The sequence below is a fragment of the Pezoporus wallicus genome, unplaced genomic scaffold (genome assembly GCF_028554395.1).
Source record: "Pezoporus wallicus isolate ANWC-B61680 ecotype Strahan unplaced genomic scaffold, APGP_CSIRO_Pwel_v1 scaffold_2584, whole genome shotgun sequence".
NCBI lineage: Eukaryota > Metazoa > Chordata > Aves > Psittaciformes > Psittacidae > Pezoporus > Pezoporus wallicus.
The window spans coordinates 12,579,428-12,605,339 of NW_026642851.1; the positions used below are offsets into that span (position 1 = coordinate 12,579,428).

Genomic DNA, 25,912 nt, shown 5'->3' on the forward strand with positions numbered 1-25,912 from the left:
TTGAGTCAGATCCCAGTCTTTTGTGTCTATGCATTTGTTGTTGGTATTTTAGTATTAGTTCATTGCTTCACCAACTTGCAGAATCCAGGGGAAGTAGCTGAGGTCATTATTTATAAGGCAAGGAGGATTCACAACTACTTCTATTTTCCAGCACTTAATCATATTTGAGCTACCCCATCTCTCTTAGGTAGAGCATCCAATCCTGCTTTAGAGCAAATCGTACGTTCTGTGACACTTATAGTATCTTGGACCTGATACTGTAGGATGGCAGCTGTTCTCTCTCATTTAAGCAACTGCTCACTTGGAGATATTAAGCAGCTTCCATCTGGCTGTTAAGTGGCTACTGGAAACCCAGTTTAAACAAGGGTTTAAAAAAAGCTCTCTTCAACAGGCTACTTGAATCCAAAGCCTTCAGGAGCATCTCTGTGTAAAAGTCATCCACCAATCCACAAAAGTATTTTGAAACCAGACTCATTAAGGAAACTGCAGAACATGTAACATATAAATGAGTGGATGGAACAAGGTTAATACACACAGAGTTAAAAATTTGCTTAATTTAGGCAGAACTGGTAATGCTGTATAAGGATCAGGGTTCCCAAAGGTCAGCATCCTGCTACCTGTGTGACATGAATTCTGGTTAGTTCAGGATCACAGTGTTTTGTGAAACCTGGGGAAGACTAAGAAGTAAAAAAAACCAAAACAGATCTGAAAGGGATTTTGATACATTCTGAGACACGGATGTGGGATTTATCTTTCTAGAATACTGAATCCCAAGAGCCATAAAGGTCAGAAATTACCCCTTCTGATTAAGCTGCCTTGTCTCCAAAGAAGGGTTTTCATAGCCAATACAGAACATGGTTAGAAGAAGTTTCTGCATCTTTCCTTAACAATTGAAAATCCTGAATGTTGTTGGGGAAGCGACCAAAGTGGTAGGAAGGGTGGTAAAATATTCAAATGCCCCAATGAAAATGTCATGTCATCCTGGCCACGGTCAAGTCACAATTCTGTAAAGTCAGCATCAAGAGGAAAAGAAAACACACGTTGTACACACAGGTGCAGCCCCCAGGGTCTTACTTTGTGGTCAGGTTACATGTAATTCTCAGGCTTGTTTAGTTTCACCTGCTTGGAAAAGCAATACATGAGTGAGCATTCATGATGTAGGAACTAATTCAGAGCAGTACTGTGGTCTTTGTTAGGAAAGACAGCAGGCTAAATTACTACACAGCTTCTTCCCATCTCTGAGTTTTCTCATTTGCATTGACCATCAGAAAATGTACCTGTTGCTAAATCTGGCAGCCCAAGAGAAGTGAGGCTGCAGCAGCTCCATGTCCCCAGGTCCACACTGTAGTGAGCCTAAACATGTGCTCCCGGTAAGCACGTGCAGACACACACAAAACATGTATACAGCACACACACACAGCACTACAGAGAAAAGCCAGCACTCATGGAAATCTGAACAGGACGAATGGTTTCCTCCTCTTAGTCTTTCCAGCTGGTCAGAATGAAGGCTTGTTTGTTAGTGGGAAATAACAGACATGTCTGCAGTGCCCATCATGCCGGTGCCAGGCTGACAGCCTGTCCCACAGCTGCCCCTGGATCCCCACTCTCCCCAGTGCCACCACCCTGCCTTGAACACACCAACATATACCCAACCTCACCCTGGATCCCTTCAGTAACTGGCCTCAGACAACCAAGACGGTTTTGTAACTGCTTCTTGGATCCTCTTGTCTCCAGCTGCCCCCCCACCAGAGAGATGGAGACAGACCCCCCCGCCCCACAATCTCCAACCTCTTCTATTTTATGGAGACCAGGCTCCTGCTGCCCTCAGATGGAGGATAAAAAGGACTTTTTGAACAGATTCCCTCAGCTTCTCAGGATAACCTGAAGTACCAACAGTTTGGAAAAGAATCATACAGATTCCATGAATATACTTTAGGAATATATTTAATTACAAAGTGGTTTTGATAACCTATCTAGTACATTATACCCTTCAAAAAAATTTGGCAGACTTTCTTTTCCTACAAAATGCAGTACTCTTTCTCTGTTGTGTGTTGTGAAACAGTAGTAACAAATACACATTTATTGGAACAGTTACCAAACTACCAAACTTCCCCAGCACATATGCAAGCAGAAGTTTGAGGCTTTACATCAATAGTCACTACAGGTAACACACTACACTGGCTACATCCTGGCCTTTGTACGCTTCATACAGCAGCTAACATTTGTTACCCAAGATCCCTTCTGCTTCACTCTCCTCAGACTTCACCTAAAGGTTCTATTTGTTATTATTACAATGTTTATCACCTCTTACCCAAACAGACTCAGACCTTGGTTTTTCGAACAGTATAAACTTTCGCAAGATAAAGAGACAAGGTTTACAAGTATTTTAAGGTACTTTTATTTAATAAATAACTTCAGTAATAGCACTGTAAAAAGTGAACATCTGTTAAAATAAAAAGGCACTTAAAACAAGGATATGACTATGATGCAGTTTGAATGGTCAGAGGCAAATATACATGGCACATGTCAAGGATGCTGTGTGACTTGTCACATGACAAACTACGCAATCTTAGCTACAGGGTAAAGGCAAATTTACAGCTAAGACTGCTCACAAAAAAGGGAAAAATAAAAGCTGGTGTGATACAAAAATATTACAAAAAGAACTGCAACAAAATACGTTAAAAAGATTAGAAGGGTGACAAAGCACCAGGCTTTAAACCAAGGAAATATGACAGAATAAAGACACAGTATCAAGTAAGGCCCTTAGGTGTTTTGAGGATGTCTTGGTATGGTACTTCATGATACTGCCACCCAGGGCTTGAATTTACAAAGAAAAAACAAGCAAGTTACCAGTCAGCAACTTTTTCAGTAATGGCACGTTTTAAAGCTATTTTTTCCATCTGAACATTCTTCTCAACCCTTTCATTTTAAACCTAACCTGGCAAAAAGGAACTTACACATTAAAAATAGATATGCACACACTTTTCAGTCATTTACACTGCTCACTTCCAACTTACTCAACTTACCGTATACTTAATCATATGTCTAGCAAGTAGAAGACCAATTCACCACCAGCTCCATGCTACATAAGTTTAATTGTATCTGCAAACTCAAGCCCTGATTTCCCTGTAAAGCTAAAAAGTTTAATACTAGATGGCTAGGCAGAGCCCTCACGCCGACTGCTTGCACCATTTCCCTCCCAGGCATGCCACAGCAGGATCGCACCCTGCAGAAGACCTGGATTTGCAGCACGGGAGTGGGAAAGGCTGAAAAAGGCACCACGTGACCTCAGCTGACCAGGCTACACAGTCTCAAGTTTCTTCTTGTGAGTCAGACCTCCGGCACTGATTACTCTCATTTGCAAAAAAAAAAACCAACCAAAAAATAAAAAAAAAAATTACATATGGTACATTTTCACACAGGAAAACAAACCTATATGTAACGAATTAGTAAAATCACTGCAGTTTGCCCTAAATCTATCTTACTGTGACTACAAAAATTGCTATGCTGCATACAGTGTTGTGAAGTTATACAAGCAGTGTTCATTTTCCCTCGTATTTAGGATTGACCACAGTCGTCACTGCACTCTTGTAAATAGGATTTTCACCCTAGAAAGAGAGAAATATTTATATTAACATTTAAAGAGGAAAAAAAAAAAAAGACCAAGAAGTGTAAAAATTAGCCTAAAATTAGCGTAAGAAATTACCCATTAATATTTTGTTTGTACACACAAACAGCTTAAGTCAAACTAGTTTTCCCTCTAGCAACTCGAATAAAGGCATGCTCAGCTAACAAGGCAAAGGGTTAGGGCACGATCCCATTCAGTCCATACCACAGATTTCCTTCGCAACCTCCTGTGGTCACCGCAGGGGCCTGCGACCCACCATGGTATTTTTGAAGAAGAACAGAACTGTAAACAGCATTGTTTGAAACCACAGCCGACCACAGACCACATTCTGCTACAGTAAACGTTTAAACAGCTTATCTTGTAACATAATTCTAGAAAGAAAGTGGAAGGGCTTGTAGTATTTTTATAATACACATTCAATATTTACACTGAACATTCAGTACTCATCATTCTCCTTTTATTACTTCAGATCCCCCAGCCCCTGTATGTACAAAATTCACAGAGAGAACAAAAACTTCTGTACCGATGCAAATGCTGTAAATAAAACCACTACTCCTACTGATATGAGAAATGCCTACACAACAACTGCTTCTGCCTCTCTTGCTGAGATTTGAAAACCTCTAAACAAACCTCATTTTAAGCTTCCTTTCTTCCCAGGTTTCCTTTTACCTCAGTAAATCTTGCTCCGTTTATGGCATCCTTTCACACTGAAGATAAACAGCCTGGACTCAAAATTAATAGACAAATCTCAGCAGGAGAAACGGCTACTGCCAGTACTGCACCCACACAGCTGGGACCTGCAGTACTCTGTTTTTACCACCACCTGAACATCAACCTGAACAAATGTTATTTACCAGAACAAAGCTATATAGAAGTAATACCTGCAGGAATGCAGTACTGAGTGCAGTTCTGGCCATAACTGAATGAATGTGGCCTTCAGCAGCAGTAAGTGAACCTCTCTTCTGAAGTTCCCCTCAATCTGAGACGGCCTATGTGACTATATGAATTAAATTTTACTCTATTAAATCACACGGCATTTAAAATATTTCAGGTTAAACCATTTTTTCCTGGAGTCAAAGGAAATCCTCCTGCTAGACACACAAACACCACGTGTGTCTGTTTTCTCAGGGTCATAAACTTGGAAAATCAACTGGGAATACCACAGAATGTGCCTAGAGGGGACAAGGCAAGCAAGAAACCAGCTAGGTGTGAAATGTTCATATCACAACTCCTGGGAAGTTTGTTGCCTACTGTTAGCAAGACCTGGTACGTGGCAAGTAACTGGTCTACCCCAACAAACTCTTGTAGCTGCTGCTAAGGAAGACCATTTAGGTGGTGAACTGCCTTTATGCCAGGGTTCTTTTCACAGACAAAGGGCGTTTCTCCTTAAAACCAGCTTCTCTGCATGCAGAGAGCAATAAGGCACACCCAATCCTACCCAGAACAACAGAGCTCAGCCAGAACCTGGACCACTGGACAATGGAAGTCAGGGTTCTCTGTTCACTCTTCTCAAAAGCAAAGTCAATGATGTCTACTGGCTTGAGGTGAAGGAAGAACTGAGTGTCCAGTGCTGGCTGCACTTCACAAATACACAGTTAACAGCAACAGACCCTTCCTACAGTTCCCAGGCAAACTGGAGATTGACCAAAATTATATCAACTACTGGTTCAGAAAGGGATGGGGAATCAAGATTTATTTTTTAAGTAAATGGAACACAGTGCTGTGGCTACTCCTCTGCCAAAGTCATCAATGCAAAATTATTCCCCCCAGTGTTTTTAACAAATAGCTTTGCAATAGTAAGATGTAAATGAAACTAGAAAAACATCCAGGAATGAGGGATTTAATCTGAAGTAACCGAAGCATCTCATTACACCTCTAAGTTCTTGGCAATGTACATTGCTTGTTTCCTCATAAGTTTTAATGAAGAATTCTTAAAAATATAAATCATTAAAATCTGTGATGCAGAGCAAGCCCGGAAGCTCAGTAAGGTGTCTCATCTGCAGACCAGTGGTACTGCACAGCATGTCTAGGGCAACGCATTACGTAATTCTTGTCACACTGCGCTTTTAACCTTGAACATGTCACAAAACAGGCTACCCTCAGCATGTACATACAGGGAGGTGTATGTTTACATTTTCCAGGTTGTAAAGGGGAGATAATGTTTATCAGATAGTACAGGAATTCCTCAAAAGGTTAGGGCTAAAACTTGGAAATTTGCAGGATGCTGCTCATGCAATTAACTTGTGCTTGTAATCAGGTTTAAAATGCAAATTACATGGTAAGATTGCAGGTTTTATTATGATGCTTTTTTTTAAAGAAATCAGAATTCAAAATTGACATGCTTTTTATTTAGCCCTGTACTGTCCTCCCCTGTACTCACACTTCAGGTTCTCAAGAACTCAGAAGCACACAGTAGGATTTAGGTCACTGAATAAGGCATTTCCCCACGGCAGTTGAGTGTCTCAGTTCCACTACAAATAATGGAGATTTAGTCACCACACAGAGAACTATTCAGGTTCACCCAACCTTACGTGTGATCAGCTGAATGGCTCTTGAGGCTCTACTGCCTGTAACTGCAGCACAGGTGCCCAAGGGACTTGCAATTCCTTCCCGGCGATATTCTGCTGCACAGACAACGATGGCACTAGCTTGCCCAGCCACAGACCATCAATGGGCCTCAGCGCTGGCCTCGAGAAGTCTTATGTAGATAGCTTATCGTTAATACTAACAGGGGAGTAGTAAATAAATGTCCACTAGTCCAACATGAGTCTCGCCTCACCTAGGGCCCTCACAGCTGGCACATGGTATAAACCTTGAGATTAGCAGCATTACAGATTTTTAAGTGGCCACTAAAACGTGGTATTCAGACTTCAGATCTTCAACAAATACTGCTGTTTTTAAACAAACCTATTTTCTTTATTCCACTGCAGAGGATACATTGGTTTAAGCATGCAAAGTTAAGGAAAACGTTTGCCACATGCCCCATCAACGAAAACACCATGCACACTTAAACCAAAATAAAAATCTCCAGACAGTAACTATAGAAAAGATCAAGTGAGATATATTAAAATAAAGATGGAGGCATTTTTATAAAGTACCTTCAGCAGGAAATAAAGAGCTATGTTGTTGCAATAGTATTAATTTTCAAATAGACTGGGACGTTCAGAAGGTAACAGTTCAGTCTAGTACTGCATAAAGATGAACCTATTATTTAGGATGTCTGATTAACCTTCTCATTCCTTTTTCCTCCATGGACTTACTGTTTCAACAGTCACTTATGATATCTTTATCATGGGTTTAAGTCCTAAGCCACTGTAAGAAACTATAGAGTATTTAAACTCATCACATACATTAGAATCATAGAATAGTTAGGGTTGGAAAGGACCTTAAGATCATCTAGTTCCAACCCCCTGCATGGGCAGGGACACCTCACACTTAACCATGTCACCCAAGGCTCTGTCCAACCTGGCCTTGAACACTGCCAGGGATGGTGCATTCACAACTTCCTTGGGCAACCTATTCCAGTGCCTCACCACCCTAATAGTAAAGAATTTCCTCCTTATATCCAATATAAACTTCCCCTGTTTAAGTTTTAACCCGTTACCCCTTGTCCTATCACTACAGTCCCTAATGAAGAGTCCCTCCCCAGCATCCCTATAGCCCCCTTCAGACACTGGAAGGCTGCTATGAGGTCTCCACAGAGCCTTCTCTTTTCCAGGCTGAACAGCCCCAACTTTCTCAGCCTGTCTTCATACGGGAGGTGCTCCAGTCCCCTGATCATCCTCGTGGCCCTTCTCTGGATTTGTTCCAACAGTTCCATGTCCTTTTTATGCTGAGGACACCAGAACTGCACACAATACTCCAGGTGAGGTCTCACAAGAGCAGGGTAGAGGGGCAGGATCACCTCCTTCAACCTGCTGGTCACGCTCCTTTTGATGCAGCCCAGGATACGGTTGGCTTTCTGGGCTGTGAGTGCACACTGAAGCCAGCTCATGTTCAGTTTCTCATCAACCAATACCCCCAAGTCCTTCTCTGCAGGGCTGCTCTGAATCTCTTCTCTGCCCAACCTGTAGCTGTGCTTGGGTTTGCTCCGACCCAGGTGTAGGACCTTGCACTTGGCATGGTTAAACTTCATGAGGTTGGCATCAGCCCACCTCACAAGCGTGTCAAGGTCCCTCTGGATGGCATTCCTTCCCTCCAGGGTATCAACTGAACCACACAGCTTGGTGTCATTGGCAAACTTGCTTAGGGTGCACTCAATCCCACTGTCCATGTCAGCGACAAAGATGTTGAACAAGATCGGTCCCAACACTGATGCCTGAGGGACACCACTCGTTACTGGTCTCCAGCTGGACACTGAGCCACTGACCACAACTCTTCGCGTGAGGCCATCCAGCCAGTTCTTTATCCACCAAGCAGTCCACCTATCAAATTGATGTCTCTCCAATTTAGAGACAAGGATGTCATGTGGGACAGTGTCGAACTCTGCACAAGTCGAGGTAGATGACATCAACTGCTCTACCCCTGTCCATCAGTTCCTTAGCCCCATCATAGAAGGCCACCAAATTGGTCAGGCAGGATTTCCCCTTAGTGAAGCCATGCTAGCTGTTACCAAGCACCTTGTTGATTTTCATGTGCCTTAGCATGCCTTCCAGGAGAATCTGCTCCAAGGTTTTGCCAGGCACAGAGGTGAGACTGACTGCTCTGTAATTACCCGGGTCATCCATTTTCCCCTTCTTGAAAATGGGGGTTATATTTCCCTTTTTCCAGTCATCGGGAGCTTCACCTGACTGCCATGATTTTTCAAATATGATGGACATTGTTCAAGAGCTGGTTCTTGCTATTTTCAGCTCTCATTAATATCAATCATTATTTTACAGTAATATAAAACGAGCCATCTGTTAACCCATAAATACTGCAGTTGCATCAGGGGACAAAGCAAAGCCAAGGTTAAGGGCAATACAGACAACAGAGGGCATCATCTACCATGACTGCGAGAGCAGAGGGAAGGAGCCAGCCTGCTGTTCAGTACACGTTCTTTTAACGGCACAAATCTAAACCAGACGGGCAGTGAAGACAGCAAGGCCCGACAGCAGTGAAAGGACACTAACAAAGTAGCTACACTGCAGGCCAAGGACAAATGGAACTTGATTCAGCCTAGCTGGTATGAGCAGCAACTGCAAGGCTACTGTGGCAACAAGTCACTCACACCACCATAGAACAGGCTCAAAGAATAGTTTGGGCTGGAAGGGACCTTCAAAGTTCATCTAGTCCAACCCCCCTGCAATAAGCAGGTACATCTTCAACTAGATCTGGTTGCCCAGAACCACATCCAGCCTGGCCTTGAATGTCTCCAGGAATGGTGCATCCACCTTCTCTCTGGGCAACCTGTGCCAGTGCTTCACCACCCTCATTGTAAAAAATTGTTTCTTCATCTCCAGCCTGAACCTCCCCTCTTAGTTTAAAACCATTACCCCTCATCCTGTTGCAACAGGCCCTGCTAAAAACTCTGCACTGGTGAGGTATTTGGGCACCTGGTCCCTGGGAAGCTTCCTGGTGCTGCAGTTGACTCGCTGCAGTAACGAATCCCACATGTACATTTGACCCCTGTGGAAGAGGGGGAAGAGTCATATAAACTGCACACGGTTCACTGTGTATACGGATACACCTGGAGGGAACCTACTGCAGTGTCATTGTCTTGTAATGGGATTTCAGGTGACTTTCTTGCCTTGGCAATACAAGACAACTTGTTCTTCACCTAAATGAAAAGATACTTCAACAATCTAAAGACCCCAGAAAATCTTAGTTATAGGGGAAAGGAGGATTTTCTTTTACTTCCTGTGGGTCAGGAAGTAAATACTCATCTCCTGTTCAGTGGCCAATAAAGCTAAACCCATCTCCCTCTCTCCTCAAAGTTCTGGTATTTCTCTGAATACCAAAAATGATAAAGTCATGTTTAAAAAACACCACACTTTCCTACTTTTCATCTTCTCAGTGAAACAAAAATGCAAAGTCAGTCTCTCCAGTCAGACAAGAGGAAAGCTTTCTGCAAGTACAATTTGAGGAGAAAACAGCAGCACTATGGACAATAGATCCTTAAAGTCATGAGGCAGAGAACGAGAGCACAGAATGGGAGTTACACACTGTATGGTTTGTTAGATGCTTGTCCCGCATGCAACAAGAAGTACACAGCTAAGTGAATAGCAGAAGAGAAGGTAACAAGAGTCTTAACCAGATGGATTATGTGAAATGTTAGAAAGAAACATGAACTCCATTTCCTCCCCAGAATAATCAACTCTGAGAAGATAAATGGAAATTAGGTGAATGTGGTCGGTGTGGCAAACAAAATGAACATTTTACAATCAATTCTGGACACACACTGGAAAGTGAAATGATTGCAAAGAGAAAAGAAAAGTTTATTCCATCACGGAAGGGCTCAGAATGCTGGATAAAGTATTTGGAATTGTTGTCACAGTGAGGACACATAAGAGCTTAAATACCTGTAATTCCTGCTTCCCCCCCCATTCCTCCTTTACAATATATTTTTATTTTGAAAAAGGGAAGCAGCAAACAGAATAAAATTAGAGATACAGATTCTTCCTTTCCACTGGCTCCTGAAAAAATCCCTTGCTTATTTAAAGGGATGTGTTGCCTTCCCAACTTCTTCATTCCCCTCCTTCTACTCTGCTCTTTGTACTTCTTATCTCTCAGCACCTGTCTGACACCCACTCCCCATCTCATCCTCCCTTTCTTATTCCTTCCCCAGGAGATTCCAGGGAAGGAGAGCACCAAAAGCCTTCCAGAAAGTGCAACTCAAAGCCTAGAGAAGGCATCCATCCATCCCTCCTGGTTTACTGACTTGCTCTTCTGGATACTTCTTTTCCTCCTTGCAGGTTGGGTGTGAAGAGAACTGAAGTCAGCATTTCCAAACAGAAATGAGGTCTTCAGGCACAGTTTAGGAGGGGCTAGGAAACTGGGGGAAAGTGTATCTAGAGGGGACAAGAATATTTCCTTCTCTCAGTGTTTTTTGCTATGGAGATTCCCAAGCTGGCTGGGCTACAAGGACAGTGATAATGCCCATTTCAATAGAAAAAAATGTGGGGAAAAAATAAGATGCATATTTAAAAATGAAATCAGTAAAAAATTTAGAAACAGAAGGGTATATGCATTTTACACTTTAAATACAGGTAGTTCTACACTAGGTTAATAACCCAAAGCAGTTAAAATGAAAAATCTGTAAGGCTACTTTGAATGTTCCCAGAGTTATTCTAATAAAACCAATGATATTTATAGGCTGGAATGTCTTAGAAGTATCCAAACTAGCTTTGCAAATACATCAACTTTAAGCAAATTGACTGCTGATTTGAAGAAATAGAAGACAACACCTCGCACTGAATGCTGTGTCCCTCAACAATCTAAAGAGCTTCTCCAAACCTAACAGCTGTTCTTTTATATATATCCACACTTTTAGCCGCCAAAAAAGATCATCACTTGTAGAATAATTCAAGCCAGCAGTGGTGGTATTAGTAAGCAAGCAATCTTGCTGTCCAAAAAAGTTAAAAATTCTCAAGCTGCATTCTTTAGAACCCCAGACTCAAAGCAGCAGTAGATGAACTGAGAGCAAGACTCAAACTGATTATCTGACTGTGACACACAGCGAATTTGAAGCGACATGCAAAGGGAAAAAAAGGAAGAAAATGAAAGAAGATACAAACTGAGACTTAGAGACCAGCTTTACGTCCATAGTTTGGATTCTTGAAATTGTTAATAGGGCTCTTGTATATTGGATTTTCTTGCTGAAGTAAAAGAAATGGTCAATGTCGAATAATTAAACAGGAAAAAAAGGAAAAAGTAACAGTTTCAACCATCAGTGAAAAAATCATGCTACACATAAAGTTAGTACTTTTTTTTTTTTCCAGCACAGAATGACTTAATTTTCTATAATAAAAATGAAAGGCTTCCTAGGAGATATATTTTTTTAAATTATTCTCTCACCAAGCACATGTAGGTGTTGACGTCTACACAGGCATAGCAAAGGGTTTTCCATTAGCAGATTCCTAAGATTTCCCAGAGGCAGTGACCCCGCAGCCTATGGAAGCCTATAGCCCATAGGGCTGGTTCTCTTGCATAATTTTCTGTTGATATGGGGCTTGGAAGATTTCAACAAACTATTCCAGCCACAATTTTGTGACTAGTTACTGACTTCTCTCAACTGAACCTGTAGAAGTATCTTCGTAAGTGCAAAATCTTCACTTACTACAGAAGTGACTCAACTTCTATTAAACATTTTAATAATATGTTGTTAAGTGTGGTAGAACTGCAAAGCTCAACTATTCTGTCATCAACACATTTTCTCTCTGAAATTTTATTTTAACTGAAGTTACTACTCACTTTTCTAACCCAAGAGGTACTTCTCAAAAGAGGGTTGTTTCCTCTCACCCCCAGTGGTAAGACACAACATGTTTTAAAGACAGCTTAAGACAAGGATAGTTCTGTTTCTCCACAGGCCAAAAAAGCAGAAATACAATCTGAAACACTTAAGGCATGTGACAAACACCATCTATTTTTCCTCAACTACTGCAGCTTTTATACTGATGAAAGCTTCCTGACTTACCGTATCCCACTTGGCATTCATCTTTTCCTTTTCAAATTTAGCAAATTCTCTTCTGTCATGAATGATCATTAGTAGTTTCCAAATCAATAATAATGCAAGTCCAATAAGAACAATTCCAGCAACCACACCAGCTACTATGGGAATGATGTCCGGCCCGCTGGGGCATTCTAGGGAACAAAGTCAGGGAAGCATGATTTTACAAGATGATAAAAGTAATGCAAATACAGATGGGTTTAAAGTTTTCTTTTTGTATTGAAGCCAGTATTTTGGATATTGGAGATACGCCAATGCTATTTTCCTTTCAAATAATGGAAGTTTTGGCATGTGTACATCCTGTAACATTCCAGTTTATTTCTATCCTTCCAATTTGTATTTAATCGTAACAATAGAACAATTCATGTTGTAATGATGAAGTCCACACATTGTGACTTGAGCTATTCACCTACAGTATTAGAGTAAAATAACTAGCAATTGTATTTTAAACATGCAAGTGCTCCAAGTGGGAGGTGGTGCTGGAGGGATAAACCACCTGGAGTACAAATGCAGATTAGCAAAACAGTCCCCACATCTTTTATCAACAGCATAGCAGGAAAAGGTGTTCCTTATTTTACCTCAGACGGCTGCTATTGTCAGTAGGCACTATCTAGAGATAGGTAATAACTTTGTTTCTGGGAGATTTTTTTTTAAAGGATATTTCCTCATCTCAGGAATTATCTCAAACTAAAATTAAAAAAAGGTCACAGATTCTTTGGATAAAATATAATGTACTTTCAAAATAAGCGAATTGTGTTTGAAAAACAGTAATATAGATGCAAAATGATTTAAGGTAACCGACATGGGAATAATAATCCTCCAAAATAAAACCTGATCCTTCTAATTAATATAATATTCTTAATAACCACAAACTGAACAATGGCTTTTGCAGAGCTCAATACACAGACTGAAGGAGACAGAAGCAAATAAATGCAGCTCCTGTGCTGTCAAAAGGAACACTGCTCGCTCCCAAACTGCAACTCCTAATTTTGGTAGCTGCCTCTGCAGTAGTGAGTGAAGTGGGAAGGGACACAACAGGAATTTTTTGGGAACCACTAAGGAATAAATGTCTACTGCACTGAACACAGCTCCACCAAACAGAGCTTGGTCCTGCAGCACTCATCTGGCACAAAATTCAGGTCCCTCCTGGTGCATGAAGGCTTGATTCAGCTCTTAATCAAGGCAACACAAGTTTATCCATGACAGAAAAGTCAGACTTCAAAAAGTGTAGCGCATATGTTGACTTGTCTTAAAAGAAGACAAGGCTCAAGATCCTCCTTCATACTTTGGACTACATTTTTAGAGAATTTAAAACATTCTGAATTGAAGTGGTATTTATTTTCCAAGAGCCACGGATCCTTGTTAAGTGACGAACACCCAAATGATCAACTCTGAAAATTCCTTGAGTAGAGCGCAGCACTAAATCTTTCAGCACACCAAGTAAGATTTGTATTTTTATCAGGCTTATAAAAATTGGGATCACACAATGTTAATGTACAAAACCAGAATTTTTGCACTGTTAGATGTAACATCCAGTAATTCATACCAATACCGCTCTTGGTAAATAAATGGTAAATTACTGACTGAGCTATAGGTTTGGTCTCTGTTTTGTATCAGAAGCTTGAACAAAATCAAGAACGGTTGACTATTAAGGATTAACCATGCAAAAGGCTTTCCAGATCTATTCTTGAAGGTACCTCAGTTAAGGAAAAGCAAAGGCTTTCAGCATGAATAATTTAAGCAGTTTGTAGGGTTGGGTGTTTTTTTTGTGTGTAAGACTGGTCCCATATAATTAAGAAAAGGAAAAGAAAAAAGCAACAAAGCCCACAGACACCACTGCTTCTAACCCGTAGTACAAGCCTGGTCAAAAAAAAAAAAAAATTAAATCACAATTCAGACATCCAGGCCTTGCCACAAGATGGATAAAATAAGCTTGCAAAGTATGTCAAGTGGAAACATGAAATGATTTAACAAATATACGTATCTGATTGACTTTTTGTTTTTAGAAAACAAAGCCCGTTTCTATCAGCTTAAAGGTTTGACCAATCTAGATCTGGAGGGACCTGTGTTCTTCTAAAGACGCTCAAGTTCCAGACATCCACAGCTGTCACTCAGGGAACAGTTACCTATTTCTGAATGCACCTAACTCATGCAAATCAACCAGAGCTGCTTTGTAGTACACAACTGCATGAATTAACAACAAAGGCAAGGGGAGAGCAGGCAACATCATGTTCATACCTGGGGTCTCTACCACGTGGACATTGGCTTCACCATTTGAGTTGACAGAGTATGTGAAGTAGAACCAGCAGTCATCAACATCCTTCTCCTTGCAATGAGACAATGGATCAGGCTGTCCGGGCTGTGGCAACTTGTCTCGACTCTCTACCCGTGTCATGTTGAAATGCATACATTCCTGAGAACATGTTTCCTTCTTTTCTCCCTTATCAAAAGCTCTGCATTGAACGCAGTCCCTGTAGAAAGTACGAATCAGAAGCAATGCTTTTTAATATGATCATGAAATATTTCTAGCATTTATTCTGAAGAAACATAAAGGAGAAAATGTGGAAAAAAATAAATCCAACACTTGTGCCATAAAGGTCAGGAAAAAAATAAGGCAAGACATGGCTCTTTACTAGCCATAACATTTATGTACCTTGTAATTAACAAAAGCCCCCTTTAATAAACACCTCTTTCTTTGGATGATCCACAAGCTTCTAGGACAGGAAAAAAGATACTTTTATCTCTAAAAGTAAGTAAGGCTAAAACTTTTCCAAACACCTCCACCTTGAAAATGAGTACTTTCAGAGAAAGCAGTGTAGGAACAGAATATTTATAGTGAAACAGTATCTGAGATACAGACTGGTTAAAAAGAACACGAGTGACAAGCTTTACAGTAGGATATCACTCTGAATAACTCATTGAAAAGAGTAGACTAAGCAAGATTTTTATACTGAAAAAGACTTTGCAAAGAGAAACCTTAAAGTCAGCTGCACAAAGCCAGGAATCAGCCCAGCCACTAAACATAAACTTATTCCAAAGTTTCTGTGCAGAAAATGCTTCATTTCTAAAAATCTGGATTTCCAAAGGCATGGTGCAAATGTCACTGGCCCATACAAATCTAGATCTAGATTTTTATCAGCACACTCAATGACTTTTCAGTAGTATTTCTGAATGAAAACTTTAAGCTAAAATCTTAGATGAAGTTTTAACTGTTCTGGAAATTGCACTGTATATGTATACTTTTGTTACATTAATTTCAAAAGGTCAAAGGATGATGGGACTTTACAGTTAGTCACATTACAGACCTATGTTCCTTCCAGCTCTGCAGAAGGTGAGTTGTTGATAATCAGAAATGAAATAGGGAAAAGCTGTTACCTGCTCATGTCAATCTGAATGGTTAAAACTGATTTAAGATAATGTACACATTTCTATGCCTAACAAAATACGGCAGGGAAAGAATGTAAGAAATAATTAGTCTATCTGGAAGCAAACAAAATACTGTATTAATATTGTGTTTGTAATTATTGATTCTCACCCAAAAACTTTTACTGCCTGAAGAGACCATATGATACAGTGTCCCTGCACTTCATGGTGGAATAAAGGATGGTACCAAACCCCTCATTTTGAAAATTCTGCACATGTAAACATCACTAACTCAAAAGCACAGAGGCTGTGACTTGGTTTTCTTGGTACTTACTTATGCTCGGCACAGACTCCAAGGCAAGTCTGACACATTTCACATGTGGGGCCCTGGAACTTGGGATCTGTACAATTACAGGTGCCACATTCACAGGTTCCTCTTCCATTGCAAATCTGCCCATTTGATGCCATACACGGTGCAGTGTCCAAAGAACAATCGCATGCGCTGCCAGTGAAGTTGGGGAAACACTCACACACTCTGCATTTACAGATACCGTTTCCTGTAAATTGAAAAGATACTCAGTGAAACGAAGCCTAATGTAATACATAACATTTGTGACTGTAAGAAATAAGTGTTTACCATCTTGGGACAGATATAGAGAAAAGAAATCCCTTATGGAGAGATAATAAAGGCACTAATGAATGAAGAGCTGCATAAGAAATTTTAGCTCCTTAAAAAACTACTTACAGGCATTTCTCCCCTTTTCGCATTGCCCTACACTTACTATTTCCTTCCGTAAATGCAGTAACAAGACTAGGAAAAGCTGATCAAGACCAGTAAAATGTGACGGCCAGATCTCCTGGGTGGAGAGCATTACAACACTGCTTCAGTTCATAGTTCGATATGTATACAGACAAACTGATCACCCCTCTCTTCATATCTATCACCATGCAGATTTTTAAAGCAAAACCTAGAAAGATGAGCAATGCGCTTACACTTCACAACACAGAAAACACCTCTGGCTCCCTAGAACACCACCACTCAGCTGCTGTACTTCTGACCTCACCCTACCAAACTTTATGCTCCTTACCCTCCCTACACAGAAATCAAGGTACTTGAATCTCCAGAAGGATTTTTCAGATAAAATGGAAAGATCTTTGGCTACATCTCTCCTTCTCCACTGAGAATAAAGTGTTTAAGTCAATACTTACTTGTTACCATATATTTTGGAACACCACCACCATCGCTCCTACCCTTCGTAGAGCAGGTGACTAATACTGTATTCTGAGCAAATTAGACAGTTGAGATATTCTCATAATTCAGCTAAAGCTTAGTGACTTCTCGGTTGTATTTTTGTATCACAATAAAAATTGAAGTAGTAGTTACACTCCTAGCAGGTACTTCCATGTGCCTAGGAAAGTTTTAGGACAAAAATACATGCAGTAAAATAATTTAAGACACTGGCTGCTGAATGGCTTTCTAAACTGGTTTTGATTTTGAGAATTAACTGCCATCAGTCTTGTTCTAAGCAGTTTAAGGTGTGTTTTTTTTTTTCTGGATCTTGCACTTCTAATCTTCACCTACTTTCCAGAACAGTCTCAAGACAACATCTCACTGGTATCCTGTCAAGCACTGAGTCAAGCATTCTCTGTTACAAGTAAGCTGAGGTCATTACCTATTTTTATTGACACAGCAGCTACACTGAAACAACATAGCATTATAATCTCAGGACAGCTGCCTCAGCATTCTTTACTCTAATACCTGAAGGTAATTCTGTAATAAACAGCAGAAGTCAAGTTCACTTTACATCCTTCTTGGAGCTGTGATTCAAAGAAGGTGAAATGTGTATAAACGCACCATATGTTCATGATCAGAGAGAGCTGTTTTATTAATAGATAAGTGTTTTCAATTACTCAACCTGTGAATAGTCTCATCTCTATTATGAGGTATCTATGATCTTTAAGCTAAGTATAACCACTCTACAGAGTATTGTTGATGGACTTGTCAACTGCTGGCCAGTTTTGCCTGCAGAAAACTGAAGCAGTTTCTCACCTCCACAAATCAAACCATTTGATCGATCACAGTTGAAGTTATCACATTCACAGTATTTTCCAGAATACACTTCATTGGTGTTTTCTCTTTTCTTGCATACACATTGTCCACAAATGCATTCTCCATTGTTACTGCATATTTCTGTACTGTTCTCTCTCCTGCAGTAAGCATCCATGTCCTCACTATTTACTTCATCTGTACTACATTCACATAGTCTTCCAATACGTCCTTCATTACATCTGCAAGGTAAAAACACAACTGAAAATGTAAAGTAATACAATAAAAATACTGCAAAAATAGCACCAACAGGAATAGAAGTGACTATTCTCTCAAGTGATGTTCCAAGTTAAACTTCAAATAAGATTTCCAGCTGACAGCTACATAGCCACTCTTGAAGCTGCTGGAGCAAACTGGACTAAGTTGCTCCGATACCGATTACTCCTTCCAGATAAGAAACTATGTATCACCACCTCTATCTAAATTGCCATATAACCACTATTAACCCTGTGACAGAACACGAATTATTTTAAAGTGACAGTGATAGTTTACTGTAGCTGCTGTCATCTTTCAATGAAAAGATTTCCCATAAACAGCAATTAGGCAGGCCAGTAGATGATGTGCAGAGCTGCTGAGCTGAGATCTTCAGGCATCAGCACTTTTCATTATCAAGGTTACAGTATTGATGAACAAATGGAGGTTGCTCTTGTTCCCAGCAATGACAGACAAACTGTTCTGGGGTATCAGAGACAATGGTTGTCAGGAAACTGCTACTGTTGCAAAAGCAAAAGGTTCTTCTTGCCCACATGTTTGTTCTCCCCAGCGTGAAACCACGGGGACACCAGTGACAGCAATACCAAGTTTAAGAGTCTTTCTACACAAAGAGGAAAATCTCTTCTTTTTCAGGGAAACATAAAAATCTGACTGCAAAAATGGAGCAATGGCCCATAAATACTGGATACAAAGTAGCTTATTTCCCAACTTACAGAATACTAAGCAGTTACTGGGCCATAACTCAGTCTTTCAAACACCACATTAACCTTCACCAGGCAGATAGTCCATCCTACACCAAAAGTCCCCGAAGACTGAGGTCAGTATCTTTTGCTTTATTTCTAGTAAGTCATTAATCCATGAGAAATGAGAATGCTACGCTTTATTTTGGTTTCAGTTCACTGAGCAGGAGCCAATACTGTAAAGTCCTGGATCTTGTTTTCCTAGAGATCTTAATTCCACTCTGCTCTTATCATTCTTGTCTCAAGGGCTTCCAAGAGAAAACAGTTCATTTCTGTTGTATGTTTCTTGGGGAAGGGGTGGGGAGACTTAAACCTTGATTTACTAGGTTGATCTTCAACCAGTCTTCACTGAAACTCTTAAGATTTTGCTCTGCTTTCATTGTGTGTAATTACAGAGATAATTTTACTCAATATTGTGTAATAAGGAATACATGTGTAATCTAAACCTTGTGATGGTTATACTTAGTATAAAAGAAATTAATAAAAATATACTAATAGATAATGGATTAATAAAAACTATATATATAGTAAAAGATTTATAGGTATATGCAATTAGAAGAAATTTTGTAACAGGACCTTAAAAGGTTAGAAATAAAACCATAAAAATAAAGAGAGAGAAGAGACTAGGATGTCATCCAAGACAAAAAGTGGTTCTTTTATGACTTTTTAGTCTTTCCTGCTATGAAACAATTGGTGCCAATGTGGTTAGGAACTCCTACCGAAAAAACTATGAAGCCTTTGGATTTCTCAGTATCAACAGACCTCACATTAGAAGGATATAATTAGATCAGTATGAATACTTGCAAAAATATCACAAAGTGTCCGCATTCATGTTATCCCATAAATCTGTAATTTTGCCATATTACATGGAACTCAAAATTAAATGTAGAAACAGAAAAAGCAGTAAGACCTATATCCTTTGAAGTACTGACTCAAGGCCAAATTGGAATTCTGAGTTGCACGATACTGCCAATTTAATGATCAAATTCCTATGAATTCCAGCATAGGGATTATTTGCAGACATAAGGCAGTATGTAAAAATATCTTAGAAAAATAGGTGTCTAGAACTAATTTTTGTCCTTTCACAAAAAAAAATTAGTAAAACCAAGTAACCTCCAATTAAAGGCACAAAGGTCTTCCTCACATTTTTCTTCTGCAAAAAGCAACAAAAATGTCTATTTACCTGCAGGCACCACATTCAAATGTTCCATTTCCTTCGTGGCAGGCTGGACTATTAGGTTCTCCTTCACTTTGACACTGACATTCACAGATGAACTGGAGATTAATTTCCACTTCTTCAGTGAATCCCAGTGGTTTAATTTTAATGGTTTCATTTTGTCCTTTCTTTGGACATTCATTAGCTGTTACATTAATCTCAAATTTAACCTGCAAAGAAAAATAAATGGAGTGCCATGTTAATAAAAGGACTTTTGCCTGTATCATTAAAAAAACCCCAACTGAGCACTGGACACTTTAAATGAATTTTATATATTTGAGTAGCAGCAGATATAATTTAAGTTACCTCATCTCCAATTGAAATGTTAGAACATTTCCTTCCATCTTCTTGTGTGTCATTCACTCCATTCTTGCAGAAAGACTTATAACTGATTGTCACTCCTTTTGGTAGCTTGGTGTTTTCAAGGATAACCTCTGAAGAAAGGGACTAGAACAACAATTGTTAGCTAAGTTTGACCTGACTCACATAAGCATTCCCCTGAAGAAAAGACATCATACAACTATGCACAGCCTAAGTGCAAATCCCACAGGCACACTGGAATTATGCACATTCCAGTGTGCCAAGAAACACCAGCCCCGGACTGCCCATAGTCACGCTGCGTTGACCCCCTCTCATGGCTGAGTCTTGTTACGCAAGGTCGGGGCAGGTACAGATGCTGGAGGCACTTGTGTAAATAAGCCCCATTTTTCCTTTGGAGTACAAGGGGCAAACAATGCAGCTATGAAGAAAATATTGTGGGGCTAAACCCAGGAGTCCCTGAGGTTGACGTAGGTATTTTGGGGTCAAGGGGTTGCAAAATGGCCCTTTTCTCCTCCATGTGAAAAGAAGGCAAGAACTGAAGGTGCTGAAGAAACAGTGTGGGGTTTTGTGTGTTTTTTTAAAAGGGAAAACATGGATGATGACTTTAAATCTGTAACATTGTTTTAAGTGGCTTTAAGAGGGTCTTTCTAGACACCTAACCTCTTATTGCCATAGTGTCTGAATATCTAGCATGGGTTTACTGCAGTGGTGGTATATTAATAGTTTAGTATACTATTTTGTAGAAAATAAAAATAAAAATCCACTCTAGAGTACCCCCTGCTATTAAAAACTTGTAACAACTTAGAAGAAGATTAATACAACCAAAATAAAAATCAGAACTTACATTGTATGCATCAATGATCAGCTGAATCACATTGCTGGAGTTTGAAGACAACGTTCCCACCGCTGATTTTGGTATCAGATTTTTCAATTCCTTTCAATATTTACAAAAGCAGAAGGACAATTACAGTTTTAATAAGGAACAAAGTAAAATTTGCGCTATAAATATCTGTAAAGTGCTATAATGCTTCTGTTGGTTAACTAGTCAAGACCAAGTACTTCAAAAAGACAAGCCCATGGTGTTGCCAGTGATTATTATGATTTTTGAGGTTATACACAACACTACTATAAACAAACATCCAGTCTTTTCCTTTGCATTTTCATGTCAAATTTAGTAACAGAATACTAAGACCTTCTCTTATATTGTATGTGGTCAACTTCATGATCTTAGAGAAGCACCACACTTCTAGTGCATAAAAGACAAGCAGATAAAAGATGATTTCTAATGAAAAAGAGAAACTTACAATGTGAATAAAGTTTAAAAAAGCAGAAGAAAAACAAACAAAAAAACCCAAACCACCTTCTTCAGTCAAAACAAGGAAAAATATGCATCTTCTTCACCCAGTCATTTCCTATTTCACAATCACATCCAGCAGTTTAGTTAATTCTAAACATCAGGAATATAAATAGACCACAAAGGACAAAATACGTTCTTTCATGAGTACGTCTCTTAATTCAGTGTCCACACTCCTCTCAGCTATTTTGCTGTAAAAATGTTCACAAAAATTAGCACTGTCTCCACTCCCTCCTACCTATGAAGGATAAAGAGGGGCAAGGAGGAGGGGCACTTTCTCCATGGAAATTACACACGAACTCAGTATTGTTTTGAACAAGTAAAAAAGGCTTAATAATAACACCAGAAATAGCAAGATACTACTTCCACAATCACTAACTTTCATAATAACTTTTATTTCAAATTAAATAATTTTAATGATTTCAGAGCAAATCTGAGTCAGTCTTAGCATTCGATGGAAAAAAGTAGAGACCAGAATTCTGTGTTATTTATCTTTACCTTATAAACTGCCTGAAACTCTTCAGTAACTGCAAAGATTGTCTGAATATTGTTCTCACTAAGCTTTTGTACCAGATGAGCAATAGAGGGGTAATCCTATAAAAATCAAGCATAAAATGCAATTCAAATTTGGGACACATTGCTAGAAAACAATCAGAAAGACTTTGACATCATAAATACCTTTAGGAACATACATAAGAGTTGTAACTAGCCAGCTTATGTCACAGTTCAAAACCAAAACAACCTCTGCAAACAAACATGCACTGAAAAGATTCCATATATGCCCTGTGTAGATAAGTGTTTTTTCACACTCATCTTCACAGGTTTTATCACACCTTTTCACAGTAATTTTATCATATTCCCTGCCACGTAAAGTCTTCATCTTATATCCTTAATCTCAGTGTTCTCAGAAAACTCTCTTTTGTAGATTTCCATATGACTTATGAAAACTACAACCTTTTGCACTTTCTTAATTAGATGAAATAAAACTGAACTAATTTGAGGTTTATATTGACCAATACTCACTTAACTTTAGGAATTTATGAACACGCAAACTTTGTAAAGCTTACTGTGTTTACTCCATCCAGCAAGTATTTTTCTTTTCACCTTTTGTCTGATCTACCTATCAATGACCCATTAAGGCAATGTTGTTAAGCATACTTTAACCATAAACTCTGCATCGTAAGATTTCAAGCAATCTTAAAACAGGCTGGCCAAGGAGCTCTCTATTTTACAGTAGTACACTAGTTCTGAACACAAAGACTTGGAAATGGTAAAATAATGGGACAGAGCCACTGAAGTTTGCAAGTGGACATGTAGAATTATTATTAAAAAGGTTAAAAACCAACACAAATCACAGCATGAAAGTTGCCATTTCTTGAAAGTTTCCAATTAAGACTTGATTAATTATTGTACATTTGCTTTAGTTAACTAAGGTCCCTTGATATAATACAGAGGTAAATGGGTAAAGTTCACAAGATGTAGCAGTCTGAAACTATACGAGATGACCTAATGATGTTTTTTTGAGCTTAAGCATCACAAAGTATTAGTTTCCCTAGAAGATGATGTGAGGACTTACATAATAGTGGCTCATTGTGTACATATTATTTTCCAGATGACATTTCCCATCATTCGGTAAAACAATTCCACCAAGTTTACCGTCTCCTGCAAAGTGAAATCCAGCATCTGTGGAAAACACTAGTAGTCGTGTAACATTTCTCCAGCCAATTTGTTCCTTGGGAAACAAACAAACAGATTTTTGGTATTCTGCAACAATTTACTTTAGAGCACTGGAGACCAACACTTCAGAAATAAATGCACGCAAATGGAGACAGGCTCAGGGGAAGCCACACTGCAAGAGTCACCATGGAAATCATATAATCCACTCAAACCTTAAAAACAATTGCATTTAATTGTCTGGTCCAAAACATCTGTTGCAAGTTTTTCACCACAGGCAAGAAATATTCTGAGATGTACTTTGGTGTTCAGTTTTCACTAGAGTATCTAAAGGGCAACAGGGTTGTAGAAATCGGGCACATCAGTCCAGCATGTAAAGTCCCTTTCTATATCATTACTACACAGCCCAAGCAGAGAGAGGACAGACACTCACAGAATCATAGAATGGTCCTTTTGTTCCAATCCCTCTGCCATGGGCAGGGACACCTTCCACTAGACCAGGTTGCTCAAAGCCTCACCCAGCCTGACCTTGAACACTGCCAGGGATGGGGCAGCCTGTTCCAATTCCTCACCCTTCTCACAGTGAAGAATTTCTTCCTAATATGTAATCTAAATCTACCCTTTTTCAATTTAAAGCCATAACCCCTTCTCCTATCACTACATGCCCTTGTTAAAGTCCCTCTCCAGCTTCCACCGAACTATACTGAAACAACAGCTACAAGCAGCAGATAAAGCTTTGAAATAATTGGAGAACAGTTGCTTACTCAGGATTTCATATGCTTTTGCACAGAATTTGACTCCTCTTCTGCATCTAACTTTAAAAACTTTGTACTTTGGAATGCATCTATCTGCTATGAACATGACCTCTAATCAGCACTTCCCAGTTTCATTCACTCACTAGAGGTCTCCACAGAAGACAAATGCACATATCCATGCAGTCTGCCTAATCTCTCTTGTCTTGCTGGCATGAGAGTACATGTTTAAGTGTCAGCCAGTATAAAATGCTATGGCTATATTCAAACAATTTGATCTAATAAAGCAGTAAAGAAAACCAATACACACTTACCCCACAAACTGCAACCTGCATTATTGCATCGAATCCACCTTCGGGAGAATCTAAATTCCCAGAAATGTGCTGTTTACCTACAAGTTCATTGAATTTATTTCCTTCACTGGTAAGGCTGAGTACATTTTTATAGCTAAATGGACTTGTACAGTTCTGGTCGCCTGTGCAAGGATTTCTTAGTTTGGCTGGTGTTGTACTTATATATGGCATCACAGTTTTCTCCACAAAAGAGCCAAAGCCTAAGACAGAACAACAAGAACCCTGTAAGCTGAAGAATGGAAGTCTCTTATATTATGACACAACAGAATGCGAATGCATTATAGTTGAATTGACATCAGAAAAAGTTCTCGTAATTGTTTACGTTCCATTGCTGGCATTCACACCAAGTACTCCTACGTTCCTCAACAAGTTCTATCTATTAGAAATATCTGTCATAATACTGGTAACTTTAAAAAAATAAATTACTCTTTATATGTAATCATGTGAAAAACATCAGGAAGGAAATATTTTCTTTTTTATTAGGACAGACAAATCTTTCTTACCAATTCGGAAGTCTGAGGTTATTTTTTCCATTTCTAACATCAGAGCCGTTCCAAGACTTTTTACATTCTCTAAATCATCTTTCATAGAATAGGAGAGGTCCATAAGATAATAAAGGTCAATGGGGTAGTCTTCAGCTCTCTTAAATTTCAATGATACTGTTTGGGGTTCCCCTGTTTTAAACAAAAATACAAATCACTAAAAATTCCACATGTGCATAGTTCAACAAGTATTCAAGAACTATTTATTTTAAATGTCCAACTTCACATTTCTAAGGTATTTTATCTCCCCACAGACAACATTAACCTGCCAAAAAAAAAAAAAAAAAAAAAAAAAAAAAAAATCAAGCCTCTCTTAAGTTACTGCAATTTCAAATCTTCACGCTTGCAATAATTTTAACATTCCAATAGGATCTAATAGCATAAATTTTCAATATCTATTTGAATCCAAGATGACTCCAAAAGTTTATTTTAAAAACAAAGCAAACCCCAACCAACCCAGCAAACAATCCCCACACTGCATTGTCTAAATAGGCTTATTAAAGAAAAATCAGAGTATTTCCAGTTACTTGGCATCAAACAAAGGCTGAAAGCACAGAAACAGCAGTGAGATAATGGCAAGTTACTATTTATTGCACTTGTAAGCCTAGACCCTGAATTTTGCCAACAGAAATACGTAGTTTCACTCTGATGTTGAAAGACAGTGCAGAAAATTACACTCCACCCCCAATGGAAAAGTATTCTTTTTTCCTAATTATATATGAAATAAGGAATAGAATTAGAAATTTTATCTTCCACCCTCATCAGTCACTGATGTTAAATGGTGATGTTACTGCTGCTGAAGTCTGCTTAATAATTATCAAGCATTTGCTTAGTATGACCAAAATTATCAAACTGGGGAAACCATTAGACAGGCAAAGTGAATAGCATATGGATCGTGCAGTTACGCAACACTGTTTTCACACACACACACACACACACACACACACACTACACATGCAAAAAGGCAAAAAAAAAACCACCCCAACAACCAAAACCTTAAAG

The 25,912-nt window shown here is 39.2% G+C and overlaps 1 protein-coding gene across 2 annotated transcripts in view; it reads right to left on the reverse strand.

The window, feature by feature from the left end:
* Nucleotides 1-2,374: 2,374 nt before the first annotated feature.
* Nucleotides 2,375-25,912, reverse strand: part of ITGB1 (integrin subunit beta 1) — a 47,392-nt gene continuing 23,854 nt past the window's right edge. Inside the window, exons 5-17 of one of the 2 annotated variants that reach the window (XM_057432449.1) lie at nt 24,872-25,042; nt 24,330-24,568; nt 23,166-23,321; nt 22,088-22,183; nt 21,080-21,169; nt 20,221-20,361; nt 19,882-20,084; nt 17,689-17,927; nt 15,973-16,195; nt 14,514-14,746; nt 12,243-12,409; nt 11,344-11,424; nt 2,375-3,608 (exon numbers count right to left, since the gene is read on the reverse strand). In XM_057432449.1, the coding sequence (XP_057288432.1) occupies nt 11,350-11,424; nt 12,243-12,409; nt 14,514-14,746; nt 15,973-16,195; nt 17,689-17,927; nt 19,882-20,084; nt 20,221-20,361; nt 21,080-21,169; nt 22,088-22,183; nt 23,166-23,321; nt 24,330-24,568; nt 24,872-25,042 (2,033 nt within the window). In that variant the 3' untranslated portion in view covers nt 2,375-3,608; nt 11,344-11,349. The remainder of the gene's footprint in view (nt 3,609-11,343; nt 11,425-12,242; nt 12,410-14,513; nt 14,747-15,972; nt 16,196-17,688; nt 17,928-19,881; nt 20,085-20,220; nt 20,362-21,079; nt 21,170-22,087; nt 22,184-23,165; nt 23,322-24,329; nt 24,569-24,871; nt 25,043-25,912) is intronic. The other variant, XM_057432450.1, reaches the window with a different exon arrangement.